The sequence below is a fragment of the Exophiala aquamarina genome (genome assembly GCF_000709125.1).
Source record: "Exophiala aquamarina CBS 119918 chromosome Unknown aczIA-supercont1.8, whole genome shotgun sequence".
In the NCBI taxonomy this organism is placed as follows: Eukaryota; Fungi; Ascomycota; class Eurotiomycetes; order Chaetothyriales; family Herpotrichiellaceae; genus Exophiala; species Exophiala aquamarina.
Window position 1 is genome coordinate 394,018 of NW_013550580.1, and position 13,339 is coordinate 407,356.

At 53.0% G+C, this 13,339-nt stretch overlaps 4 protein-coding genes across 4 annotated transcripts; all 4 read right to left on the reverse strand.

The window, feature by feature from the left end:
* Nucleotides 1–1,577: 1,577 nt before the first annotated feature.
* On the reverse strand, nucleotides 1,578–1,982 carry A1O9_08713 (osomolarity two-component system, phosphorelay intermediate protein YPD1; the record flags this gene model as incomplete). Its single annotated transcript, XM_013402196.1, has 2 exons — nucleotides 1,578–1,830; nucleotides 1,888–1,982. 2 exons carry the CDS (start codon nucleotides 1,980–1,982, stop codon nucleotides 1,578–1,580), a joined length of 348 nt encoding a protein of 115 aa, XP_013257650.1.
* Nucleotides 1,983–6,230: 4,248 nt separating this feature from the next.
* Nucleotides 6,231–7,655, reverse strand: A1O9_08714 (aspartate aminotransferase; the record flags this gene model as incomplete). The annotated part of the gene is made up of 3 exons (XM_013402197.1): nucleotides 6,231–6,392; nucleotides 6,462–7,390; nucleotides 7,466–7,655. 3 exons carry the CDS (start codon nucleotides 7,653–7,655, stop codon nucleotides 6,231–6,233), a joined length of 1,281 nt encoding a protein of 426 aa, XP_013257651.1.
* A 1,127-nt stretch (nucleotides 7,656–8,782) lies between these two features.
* A1O9_08715 (uncharacterized protein) lies at nucleotides 8,783–10,783 on the reverse strand (the record flags this gene model as incomplete). The annotated part of the gene is made up of 1 exon (XM_013402198.1): nucleotides 8,783–10,783. The coding sequence occupies one exon, from the start codon at nucleotides 10,781–10,783 to the stop codon at nucleotides 8,783–8,785; it is 2,001 nt and encodes a 666-aa protein (XP_013257652.1).
* Nucleotides 10,784–11,871: 1,088 nt separating this feature from the next.
* Nucleotides 11,872–13,143, reverse strand: A1O9_08716 (uncharacterized protein; the record flags this gene model as incomplete). The annotated part of the gene is made up of 2 exons (XM_013402199.1): nucleotides 11,872–12,422; nucleotides 12,525–13,143. 2 exons carry the CDS (start codon nucleotides 13,141–13,143, stop codon nucleotides 11,872–11,874), a joined length of 1,170 nt encoding a protein of 389 aa, XP_013257653.1.
* Nucleotides 13,144–13,339: the final 196 nt, after the last annotated feature.

The following is a 13,339-nucleotide window of genomic DNA, read 5'->3' on the forward strand; positions in this document are numbered from 1 at the left end:
CTCTTCACGGCGAGCCAGCGAGACCGGAGCAGCAGCCCCGTGCAGACGAGGGGTTGGGGCTGTGCATTGCGACGGCGACGCCGAAATGCCAGTGATGATGGCGGCTGCAGCAACACTACCACCGCGGCCTCCGGCGGTCGCTCGAGAGAACGCCAGCAGGAGCTGGAAGCCAGAGGTCTCTACGTCAACCCGTACGGCGCGATCGGGCAGGAAGCCGGGCACGGGCATGCCTACGTGCATCCGTCGCAGGTGCGCCACAATCATACAAGTAGGGTCAGTGATAACCCGTCCCAGGAGCCGGTTCGGAGCAATGCTTATGCTATACAGCCCATAGCGAGAACGCCGCCTCGGGTTCTAAGTCTGACCTTGCCTGCCGTGCCGGTTGTACGTGCTGCCACGGCGCCTCCAGCTGTCCAGCCTCACCGACAGCCACGCGGTGTAGGAGAGAGGCCTCCATTCTCAAATCAAGCGCTTGTGGACCAGGCGCGCCTTCCTTCGACCGCCAGAGAAGGCGCTCTGGTTGGCTATCATAACGTTGGTGACGAGGGACGAGGGCGATCGCGATCCAACAATGCCAATTCCAGCCCAAGCCAACCTGTGAACCCAGACATACATCGCTCCCAAACAATACCTCCCGGTTGCAGTAACAGCCGCTTGTTGAATACTTGAATCCAAATGTACGTCCTTCCACAGTGGGATCGTCGCCACAAGGCCGTTCTCGCCATCAACGGTCTGCTGGACAGGACGGGGTCTCCGACTGTGATGATCAGAAATAGTCAGCGGCATCCTTGTGCTCAACAGGGTCAATGCAATGCAGAGCTCGATGGCCTAGCAATGGTTTCACGCTCAAGGGAAAGTCCGGGAAACCTGGGGAACATGAGGACAATTGGGAGGTGCTTCAGGGTGAGAGATTTCACCCGGAGAATCTTAATTCAGAGGACCATGAAATGAAGAATGGAGCCGTTTGGAAGCTAAAAAGGGGAAGGGGAGGGTCTCAACATGGGGACGCTAATTGGGGAGAGTGGTTGTTCCGTTGGCGGAAACTGGTTGACACTGGGCGGAGCTTGTATTCAGATGATGATCCTTTGGATTGGGGGCGCGGAGCGGCAGATCTTATGCGACGACCGACTCAAAGGCAGCTCAAAAGAAGATGTAGGATTAGAGATGGACGAAATTTGTTGGTCCTTAAAGCATCAAAGTTTCTCTTTCCTTTCTTCTGTGCTGTAAGCCCATCATCCATTATTTAAGGAGCGGCTCGTCATACCGTAAAATCTCTGCTTCTCTTGATGAACCCAGGTCCGAGGGTCCAGAAACACCATATCAAGCGGACCCAAAAGTCTAAGCACAGATATCAGAAAGAAAGGGACTCCTCTCTTGTGATAGATAATCTTATCAACCCCAACGAGCACACATGCATCACAGTCTGGCTAAAATTCGTGAGGTGCTTAAAGCACATTGATTGACGCAGTCGCTTGCTGGATTTGCAGAGGTTCGGCAACAAGATCAAAATCGCGTGGTCGAAACACTTTTCGATAGAGGTTAGTGGGAACATAACAAAAAAAGTCCAAGATGAGAAGTCAGTCGGCATAATATTTCTTCATCAGGGCCTCGATTGCCAGATATGCGGCCTTGGCCTTGGTAATGCTTTCTTTGCTGAGTTGCAGGCATATGTCTTTATCTGGCTCATCGAGCTCGCCGGTTTCGTTCTTTTGGTGGCCATAATGTTGAATTTTCTCGCACTCATCTTTGACCAAGGTGAAGCCCAATGTGGCGGATGACCCTTTCAGGAAGTGGCCTAGACTGGCAAGTTCTGGGAGGTCCTCTTCTTTACTGTGACAAAAAGATATTAGGGTATGAAGGCTTGCGGGGATGAATGGTCATGCTAACAGGGCTGTTTCCATCTTGATAAAGGTTTGTTCGGCCTGTTCGAGGAAACCGAACACTATCGATCTGCTAAATTCTCGATCGTCTTCTTCATCCATATCGAGGATCTGTTCGAATGCTGCTCTGTCGACATGGTCGCCGAAGTCGATCTCTGCCTGTGGCGATATCAAAGTGTGAGCAATCTCAGTCTTGTACGGCGGGTCCTGCTCCGGCCCAAGATGTACCCCAAGCCGTGGGAAGGAATCTGCGCTCTGTGGCAACGATTGCACTCACTTCTTCAGCCATAGTTAAGGCACAACCAGTTCGCTAATTAGGATAGCAGAGTGCCAGGCCTTGATCGAAGGTCAGTTCTTCGAATCCGGGCGTAACTGGGAGGAAGAGAGTTTTCCTGGGGAGAAACGAGTGAGGTTGATCGATCTCAGCGGCCGGTTACGAAGGCCAGAGCGTATGAAAGTGCCGGAGGATAAACTGGTTGAGTGATGGTTGGAAAGCGGAACTTGGCCTGAGAATGAGAGTCAGCAACAGAGAAGAAATGACATTACCATATGACGGATCAACAGAGCATAGACATTGCCACACCTTGGAGGGGAAAAGTGGAACGAAAGAGATTGTGCTGGTGGATAATGGGGATGGAAGTTGCAAGAGTCGAAGTCTTGTGTATCTGCGTCGTGTCTGCGACAAATAAAAAAAAGGTGAACAGTGCGTAGGAAGGAGCACGAGGGAAGTATCGGCAAAAGGCAGGTGCAAAGGACAGCAGGAGTGAGTGAGTGAGTGAGTGGACAAAATGGCAGTTGCCAGTGATGAGTTTTGCCAAACTGGCAGTCGCGAGTGCGAGTCGGAGGTGCTCAGCAAGGAAGTGACGTACGGGGACGTCCAAGTACTTCCAAGGAGAGGAAACACGACCTGCTGGCTTGCTGATCGTCGAAGCTTGACCGCTAAGACCCCTCAATTGGCTCAAGACAACTGGCGACAAGACAAAAACTGTGTACCTAAGAAGAATATAGGACTACCCGAGGCTTTGAGGCTGAATTGCTGCACCCTCTGTATCAGATATCTTTCCGGAGCGGGGCAGTTCTCACACTTACTCTGATGATCTGGCTGCACCAGCTTCCCAGGCAGACTCCAGAAGTCTTCAGCTTCCTTACGACCAGCAGCGGTGATTCTTGGCCAATCTCAAGACTCGAGCTCGCAGTGCGACGAGAGGACAGCAGCCGGTGGAAAGTGTCGGCTCCCGGAGAGAGGCGGGGCTCAGAATACAGACGAGAGCGAGTGCCCAACACACAAAGCCAGAGTCCCAGGGATCTGGAAAGTAAGGGTGGGTTTGTCTTTCAACACGTCAATGCTGCCGTGGGACGAACGTTGTACGCACCAGGCTGATGGGAAATTGAAGTGGACGATCGACGCTGATACCGGATCAGCTAATGGCAAAGAAGGGATAAAAATGTGTGCGACAAGTGGTAAAAAGTACGGAGTACCACGAAAGATATTATTACGGACGGCCGTCTTGGTATGGCTGGGGGCCGCTGACCGGGGTTGTCAACTCTATCACATCAGCCTTCTTGGTCGGTAAGCTTACGGATACAGGCTCAGGCTCACCCAGGGCCATGTTCACAGAGGACGCGGGCTCATTATTGCCCTCTGTGGCCGTACCCATACCCATACCGAATTATGGACCAGGCACTGCCATCTCTTTGCTACTTCAAGTTGACCCTGGCACAGCCGCATTTCTCGTACTCTGATTGACGAATGTGCAGGAGAAAATGAACCTACCCCTCCATATCGCTAGCCGGCAAATTCCTGCCCCTCCATGAAATGATTTAGAAGGTAGGGAATACGGCAAATCGCCATCAAAATTGCAGGGAATGGGGGGGCTGACAGCATTCTTGTACCACCAGCTCACGAGTCACTACATGTTGTATTCTTCCATCGCGGGACGCATCTTCTACTGCGCGTGGCATCGAATTTTCAATGGGCGACTCTCTATTTTAGAGAACTGCGAGGTGCCAACAACTGCCAAATTCAGCCGCCAGAGACACCTGAGTTTTGTTTGTCGACGTCAAATTTTCGCCTGGCTTTGGCCTGCGGAATGACGTCGTTGGGCAAGTCACATTCTTTGGCGCTGGACACAGGATTGATTGAGTTGCTCATAGTCTACCATCAGTGAGAAGGGAGGATTGCTGGTCTGATATGTCGAACCAAGTGTCGATGTAAAAGAGTATTCGACCAGCAGACCACCCTCGAAGCAAGATCACCGGGGAATGGAGTGCTTCGTAAAAGGCACCAGGTCGTGGGAGTGCACGAAAGAGCACAAAGCACCAACACAAGCGAAGGGGAGATGATGTCAACAAGCAGATGGCGTCTCTCTAGCATTGGTTTGCGCACTACCACTAGGCCCAATCCTGACGGGTTGGGACTGGGATCTGAGAGCATGGCGACACCAGCTCCATCTTCGTCCGAGCCTTCCCCACCCCAGCGCACCCAGCTGTCACCTTACCCAGAAGCTGGCGGCCCAGTCTGCCTACGAGTCACGCAGTTTCGCCGACAGAGCCGATTGCCACCTTTCCCAGACACGAGGACTGTAGTTACCGGGTTTGATCGGACGACGGTAGGAAGACATGAATGCACATGACCCGAGAACTACGAGCCTGGGGACGAACACCTGACTAGTCTAAGCTTTCCCTTGAAGGTCCCTTCTTTCGAGCCTCGGATGCTGAGTACTTCATACGGAGGACGGACTACCGCCTGCCGACTACCAGCAACAGAGCAATCGATAAAAAGAAAAGGGACTCTGGCTGAATGAAGGCTTAGCTGAGATGTTCCCCGAAAGGCAAAGCCACTACGTCTCAATCCGTATCACAAAACTAAAAGCCCTAGACACTTAGAGCAGGCTGGGTGGCAGGCTGCTCAGCAGGTGGTTCGTCCTGAACGGTAACGATGGATTCCAGTCCCTAGACTGCCTTACAACCACATGTTTGGGCGTGGCTCCAGGTATTAAAAAAACGCTATACCTCCAATGCATGTCTACCCCTGGTTGCGAATGTCTTCTGCCCTCCGTCTGCAACTGTCATCCGTGGCGGCTAAACCTAACGCTTGAGCGAAAATAAGCAAAAGCTACGATTTGAGTTTGATCAGAGGGAGATATTGCGTTGCTCGATATGCACCCATCGGGAATGCCAGCACGTACCCATGAATCAGGAAGGGAATACAGAGATCCCTTGCAGATGGCTAAAGATGGTTTCACTCCAGCCTACAGCCTATCCGGCAGGGACCTGGCCTTAGCTGCCTACCTAACTTGGATCTTTTCAGCCAGCAGGACAGACTACGGAACACGGATGCACACGCCCAGTTCCCTTAGTCCTCCTCCTAACATCGTACGCTCAACCTATGCTGATTCAATACGCGGGGCCCATGCGAATCGGCATCTTGGTACGAAGTAGAACTACCAGACACTGCACCTGGTACTCCGTACAGCACCACCCGTGCCAATGCAAATTAGCCCGCAGCTCCTGTACGAGATACTCCGCCCCCAACAAAGCAGGAGGCAGCAAAACGCCAAGTGCGATTCGAACCTGAGAACCACGGTTCTGGGATGAGTCTGGGGCACGGAGTGCCTCGTTCACGGTATCCGATACTAAGGCCACCCCTCAAAATATGCCCGCCGTTTTGGTCCGTGTATGTACCACTACATCGCAAGCTCTCATTCCTTTCACATGCGATGCCATGCCACCCAGCACACCACCTACAACATGGCAACGCCTGTCGCCCATCCTGTGCACATCGACCTCTCTGTATGAGCAGCCTCTCTCCCCCACTCTCTCTCTGTGAACTCCAACTATGAGACGTGGTAAGATTCGAGCTCTCAAACGTCACGAGCCGCTCGCGCATGTACTTCGTAGTAGATGGATAGCATCACGCCACACGCCATCTTTATCTAGGGCTCAGCTATGCGACCTAACGCTGCATCACACCCAATCCGAATGTGCGCAGGCTCTTCAGACAAGGCTCTTCTCCCGGGGCAAGTGTTTGTAGACCAGTGAACAGAATCTCGCCATTTTATCTATGGGTTCATTCTATGCAAATCGCAGGACCGGATGAGAAAATGACAGCCACTAGCTCCTCGTAACTGCTTTTGTTTTGCTTCTTTCTTCTTTCTCGAACAAGTTAATCCGCCAGAACAAGGGGTATCAGATATGTGAGATGCAGAAAAAGGGTTCGAATTTCATCACAAAATGCTCCCCCCACATAACTAGGTCCCCAGAGTTGGTACCTGCTTTCCCAATTGTGATACATTGACCGCGGCGGCTCAGCTTCCCTGCTTACATGCACCGCGTCTTTGACTGGGCAATCTAGCTGGTGACCTTGTGGATAGCCTCAGCAAGCCTCTTGACGTTTCCGGTGGTGATGCCTGAGACAGAGATCCGGCCGTCCTTGGTGGCGTAGACCGAGTGCTCCTTGGCCAGCTTGTCCATCTGCTCGGCGGTCAGCCCGGTGTATGCGAACATGCCGATCTGTCAAGATCCAATGTCAGTATGGACCGCACGACTGAAACGAAAACCCCAATATACATCAAGACTCACCTGGTTCGTGATATGATCCCAGTTATGCTTGGAACCCAAGTCCTTGAGATTCTGCTTCAACAGGGCTCTCATCTCGATGATGCGGTCGGCCATGCCCTTGACCTCGCCCAGCCACTGCTTGTTCAGCTCCGGGCTACCGAGGATCTCGCTCGCGATGCGGGCACCGTTGACGGGCGGGTTGGAGTACAGTGGGCGGACGAGGATCTTGACCTGGGAGTCGATGCGTTTCTTCTCCTCGGCGCTGTCTGCTACGATGCTGAAGGCGCCGACTCTCTCGCCGTACAGGCCCATGTTCTTGGCGAACGACTGCGCGAGGGCGAGACCATGCCCTTGCTCGATGAACAGACGGACCGGGTAGGCGTCGCGATCGGTGTCACCGCTGGCGAAGCCCTGGTATGCCATATCGAAGAACGGGTAGTGCTCCTTCTCCTTGAAGACGTTGCTGATTTGTTGCCATTGCTCTTGTGTTGGGTCGATTCCGGTCGGGTTGTGGGCGCAGGCGTGCAGGAGGAAGAGGGAGTTGTTTGGGGCTGCCTTGAGGTCGGCGATCAAGCCGTCGAAGTCGAGGCCGATGGTGTCCTTGTTATAGTACTTGTACTGCTTGACCTCGAGGCCGGAGTCACTGAAGACGGCCTTGTGGTTGGCCCACGACGGCGTCGGGATATAGATGGTCTTTGCGTGCGGATAGAATCGCTCGAAGAAAGCGCCACCTATTCTCAGGGCACCCGTGCCAGAAATGGACTGTGTGATGGCGACGCGGTCTTCCTTGATAGGCTTGCTGTTGGGCCCGTAGGCGAGGACGGCCGCATGTTTGGTGAAGCTGGGGACACCAGTGATGCCGGCATATTCGTGGTCGAGGTTTTGCTGCACGAGCTTCTGTTCGGCGGTCCGCACGGAGGGGAGGACGTAGGGTTTACCCTTGTCGTCGCCTGCAGGATGACAGAGGGTTAGCTGGCAAGAAACTCAGATGGGTACACAATTGAGTGGTGGTGTCAGTCGCTTACGGTATGCACCAACGCCCAAGTTGATCTTCTCCTTGAAGCTATCCTTCTTGAAAGCCTCGGTGATACCCAGGATGGCATCAGGAGGACCCTCCTTAACGCTGGCCCATGTGGACGCGTTGACACTAGCAATGCGAAGGACCTGTTGTTGACGGATCGCAGTCCGGGCGACAGGACGAAGTGTGGAGAGCATGATGACGAAAGGCTTAGATGAGGAAATAGTGTACAAGAGAGAGCAAGCAAGAGTGCGCAATGGAGATGAAATAGGACACAAGAGAGATGATGACTAGGAGAACAGTGAGTCAATGAAAAAAAAAATTATTGTCAATGGTAATGGGACAGGAGCTGAGAGATGCGGGTTTCAAAGCTGTCCACTTCACATCGCACTCGCCAGCTTGGGGAGGGACCTTTCTTGGTGCTGGAGCTGTCAAGGATCGTGGGATGCGATCCCCAACTGCAGTATAGGCGAAACGGTTTTTTGCTTCTCCAACTTTGACTCATGGGTCGGAATGACACCACTGGCAGCTCCCCAGCAACAGCCACAAGCCGTGGAAGGGGAGCCCAGGGGCCCAAGGAGGGAGGGAAGGGAGAACGGGTCCAAGGGGTGGCCAACTCCGACACCGCCTGTTCAGTGTTCACCCACGCCTGTGCCCACACCCTTACATACCGCCTAAGACCACCGGCCGCTACCGGGAGTGACTTCTGTACTGTCGTTAGGGAGAGACGGACTGTTTTAGCGCCCAGCTACTCTGTAGTACTCGTACATACAATACGTATCCAAGCTCCCCCAACCCAGTTGTCCTCCCTCCTTAAACATGCTTCTTCGAATCTCCCTTCAAGCGTAATTGGGCCCGCCCACGCCATCACCCCTACACGCCCACGTCCATGCGTTGTGCCTGTGCCTAGCCGTGCCTTTGCCTGTGGCTCTGGCTCTGCCTTTGCCTCATGCCCACCCACGTCCTGGGCACTTGGGCCCTTCCGCCCTTCCTTCCTTCCTCCACCCACCCAGAAGGGCCCTTGCAGATCCGTTCAGCCGCCCAATGGCCTTGTCTCCTCCTTCGACGTTCCGACCGCCTTCTACGTTTCATTTTTAGGATAGATTCGCCAAAATACCTGGTATGCCCCTGGTTCAGTCCCGGCACGGTACGAGCTAAGGTGGTCTGTCAGGTTCGGTCGGAAGCCTTGCACCGCGAATATCCATAAGGCGGTGTCCTCAAAGTTCCATATTGTATCCGTACATACTCTGTATATGAACTGCCCAGTCACGAGCAATGGGTACGCACTTCGCAGTATTCTCACTCCGTCACAGGTCTTCTAGCCTCAACCCAGTCGAACACCAGCTGCCTTGTTCTTCTTCCCCATGGCGCCTTGAGCATTGCTCATACCTGTGGCTTTGCTACTATCCAGAACACTCGTGGCCTCTCTCTTCTTCTCATCCGCAATTTTCTTGAGATGCTTTTCCGTCTTCATCTTCCCACTACCTTTGCCATGGAACTGATGACTTAGATGCTTGAACGCCTCCTTTTGGTTCATTGAGCGCCCATCATCATCGATGTATTTGAGGTTCACGTCCGGCTTGTATTCGCGGTTGAAAGCAGCCGCAGCTTGGATCGACGTTTGATGTTCGCGTTGTGTGTTTTGCCAACGAGCGTGTTCCTCCCGCTCCTTGACGGACATGCCTGTATGTTTACCTGACTGTCGATCTCGCTCACGCTGCATTCGAGCTCGCTGTTCCGCCTCGTTCTCGCGCAGCCGTGCCTCGATAATGAACTGTTGACGGTCCTTGTACAATTTGTTTCTGTCACCAGAGTCACTCTCCTTGACAAGTCCTCGCTGTTTGAGCAGAGTCAGAGCGGCTGCCATGCCTTGATCCAGTGTTTTCTCTTCCTCCAAACCCGCATGTGGAACATCTGGAGTATGCGTTGATTGTTCCCGACGTAAGCGATCCAAAAGCTCCTCTTCATTCTCAATACCACCGTACGCTTCGCCCATTTGCTGGTCTTGCTCGACTCTCACTTCAGGGGTACTTTCCGCTTCTGGTTGTTCCACAGACTTCTGTATCGACCGTTCAATGAATTCTTCCCTTGGCCGTGAGGAGAGATTGTCAAGGAAGACTTTGGTGTCATCAAGAACAAGGCCGGCTTCAGCTTCCACATCTGGAGTTGCTTGGCTTTCTTCTTCCTTCAACTGCTTGATAATATCTTCTGGTTTTCGCTTCTGCTTCTTCAGGGCCACGCGCCTACTTCTCGACAGAGCATTCGCCAGGTCATCGTCGTCATTAAAATTGTCCTCTGAATAGCGAGGCTTCCCAGGAGGGCGAACTGGTGCAGCCGATCCGAAATCAATTTCCATAGCATCACCATTAGAGGCTTGATGTACAGGAAAGATCTCGTCTTCGTCCTCGGCCTTCTGCCGTTTGGATTTCTTCTTCTCCGTTTTGGGCTTCTTAATTTTGATCTCCATATAGTCCGAAACCACATCAGGCTTGAGAATGTCCAGGCTGAATGTGTTCTTCAATTTTTCTCCAATCTGTTGACGCTTGGCTTCCCGCTCTTCCATCGTAGCACCTTGGCCATCCAGTGTGAAGGCTTTCCGCTTCTTATCATCGTATTGCGAGAGCAGACCCTTTTCAGAGTCATCATTGACGTCGTACACCTTCCGCTTCTTGAGATCGAGCTTCTCCTTCAAGTTCTCTCTGGCCAAAATCTCACTGTTTTCAAGAATATCGTCTTGGTCGCTGTCATCATCGTTTCCGATTTCCTGATCCTTCAACGTGAGAATATGCTCCGACTCTCCATTGTCGAAATCCTCGAGCTCATGCGCGACCTGGACGCCAGCAAGGTCTTTGGAGGAATATTCGATGGCAGCTTGGGCCTCTCGCTCAGCGAGCTCTCGAACCAGGCGCTCCGCGCGTTCTCGTTCGATCTTGTTCTGCCGCTTCTTCTGGCCCTTCAACCAAGCCTTCGCGTCGAGGTCGCCGGCATCGTCGTCGAGTTCTCCTAGGCCCTTCCCCTCAAGCTTGGCCGCCCTGGCCGCAACATCTCTTGCTCTCTGGATTTCCTTCTTCCTCCGTTCTCTCAAAGCCTTCCGCTTCTCTTCCTCTTGCAGGGCCTTCCAATTGTCGAAGCCGGCAGCTTCACGAGTCTCTAGGGTGGATGCAGGTTCGCCATCATCGTTGTCCTCGCCCTCGCCATCGCTTGCAGAATGTGATTTGAATGTTGGCCCTTCAGATGTAGGTGGCGGTTGTCCACTTACGTTCAATAATGGTAAGCCCAGGCTCTTGCGGAGCTTGTTCATCTGTTCAATGTCCGCGGCCGACATCGTGGCGTTAGTGAGTGCTTAAAAGAACACTATGACTTGGCCGAAGAGGAAGGGAGAGAAATTGTTGGCAGCAGACTCTAAAATGGTTCTTTGCAAATTGTAGAAAATGAGGAACACGCACTTGTACCTAGGCAGGTATCCTGCATGCACAACGTCCCGCCCGCCAGCAACACGTGAAAACAATCCTAGGCCGCTTTTGTTCTAGTGCAAGATAAAGCTTGGCATCAAATACCATCAAACAAATTTCTTTCTCCCTTGCTTCTTCCTCTTCCTTTCCTTCTTTACCAACCAGTTCTGAGTCACGCTTGATCCCTTCCAGTGATTTCTTCTCCGGAAGATCTCTCTCGGTCGGTTGTTATCTTGCAGCTGGCGCTCTCGACAACTTTATTAAGCACATTAAGCGCCTCCATTAATGTTTATCCCTTAGGTCGAGCAGAACTCAGAGTAACCCGAAAAGGCTTCTTGCGTCTTGGAAACAGGACCGGTCTGGTCTGCAGCGCAGACAGTTTGTTCTGTCTTTGCGCTCGGCTGGCTGAAAGAGCTGAAGTAGGGAGACGTCTTATTCCCAAGCTTGGTGTTTGATCCTCGTCGAGGAATGATCATTGAGCAAAACCAAGACTATTGTCTACATTCCTTCTCCAGAGAACTCATCCCAGGACCCATACCCTCCTCCCCCATTCTATGTAATCCCATGCCTACAATGTCTGCTCTCTTTTCGTTGTCGTTCTTTTGCCTCGGGGAACAAAACAAACAAACATATGCACCTTATTGTACAGAGCAATGCTGAGTTCAGATGTGGAACGTGAACTCACCAGCACTGTGGAAGTCAAGGCTGACGAATCAAATCGAATCGAATCGAATTTCCCAGCCGGAATTCATCTACCTATGTGCACTGTACCACTCTCTTCATTCATATCATCTTATCTCGCCTCATAGTCATTCTTTCTCTATTGAATCTAACCACCTAGTCCGGTGACATCTGCGCAGTGTCGCTCTGCCGTTTATGTTTCTATCCGTAGAAATGCAAGCTTAGTTACGCGCTCATGATATTTCTCCATCAACATTGCATATTTCATTTTCGAAGAGTCTCACCAACTCAACAAGCCCCTCTGCCGATCAAACCCACCTCTCAACTGCCTCTGCGGCTTGACCAATTTGCCCTGCAGGATGGTGAACCGCACGATATTCTCGCAATCCTCTGGCGTGACCCTCGCCAGCCAGATCAACTGTACCGCCTCTCCATGCTGAGCCTCATGCCCATCGACCTCCCGCCCGTCCTTCGTTCTCGTACTTCCCTCCCGTCTATAGATCATAACATTGGCCGAGTACTTATGCCCGCCCACATGATTGATAAAATAAAGCCCCACGCCGCCGGGCCGGTCGTCGTGCAGATCGCGGTACAGGCCCATGGGGCGCAGAATGCGTTCGAACTCCTTGCGCAGGAGCGGCGCGGATTGCCCGCAGCGGGCATCGCGCGTCTTGTGGCTGCACATGAGGATCAGATAGGAGTGTGGGATGGGGCGGGTCTTGAATGTGTTGGATATTGAGGGTGGAAGGGGCGTCGATGTGAGGGTTTTGGTGTTTTGGGGGCCGGCTCCCCCTTCTTGCGGCTGCTGTTGCTGTTGCTGTTGTGGTTCTCCTTGGGGTGTTTGAGTACCTTCTGATGGTGTCGAGGGCGCTTCTGCCACATTGGCGCCTCCGATCTGTAGGACAGAGACATCAGGCGTATCGTCTTGATCACTCGTGGTTTCTGATGTTGCCGCACGTCCATTGGCCTGGCCATTCCCAACAACCACATTCGTCTTCCCACCGAGGGGCGTCGAATTCGTGACACTCGTCTCCACCACCTCCTTCATCAACACGTCAACCTGACTGGGCTTGACATTCTCTACGAGCGTCCACGCCGGCAGGAGGAGACAATCCGCGCCTTCCTCCACCCCATCCTCCACCCCATCGCAGCCCTCACTGCTAACCGGCATGTTACTGGCACTCAGCATGACCTTGCCATTCCTCCTGTCGACACCCACCCTGCCGACGGCCTGCATGACAGAGGCCTTCTCATCCGTGACATCGCGCACCCAATCGGTCTTGCCCGTTCCAACAATCAAATGTGTTTCCCAGCCTTTAACGTGCCCGTAGAGCGTGTCGTGCTCGTCGATCTTGAATTTTGCTGGATAGTGCACCGTGCAGTCGTTGCAATCGTGCAGGCAATCCTCGCCGTCGACTTCCGGGTTCGTCGCCGGGAACAAATCCGTCTCGATCTTCGCTTTGCGAAACCCCAACGAGCCTTGATCGCCGCCCAGTTGCGCCTGGGATCCACTGGGCGTCAGGAACGTCCTGACGCTCCGCAGCAGTGACATGCTCGCCGTGATGGCTTTGGGCCGGCCGGGTAGTTTAGGCGGTTTGCTGCTGCTGTGGTGTTGGTTTTGGTGGTGACCGTTGAGGTTGGAAGAGTTCTTGGATTTCGAATCATGATCGCGCGAAGCAGATGTTGATAATGACATATTTGTTTGGAACAAAAGCGGGCCGGAGTTATCCTTCCCACTTCCTACCGTT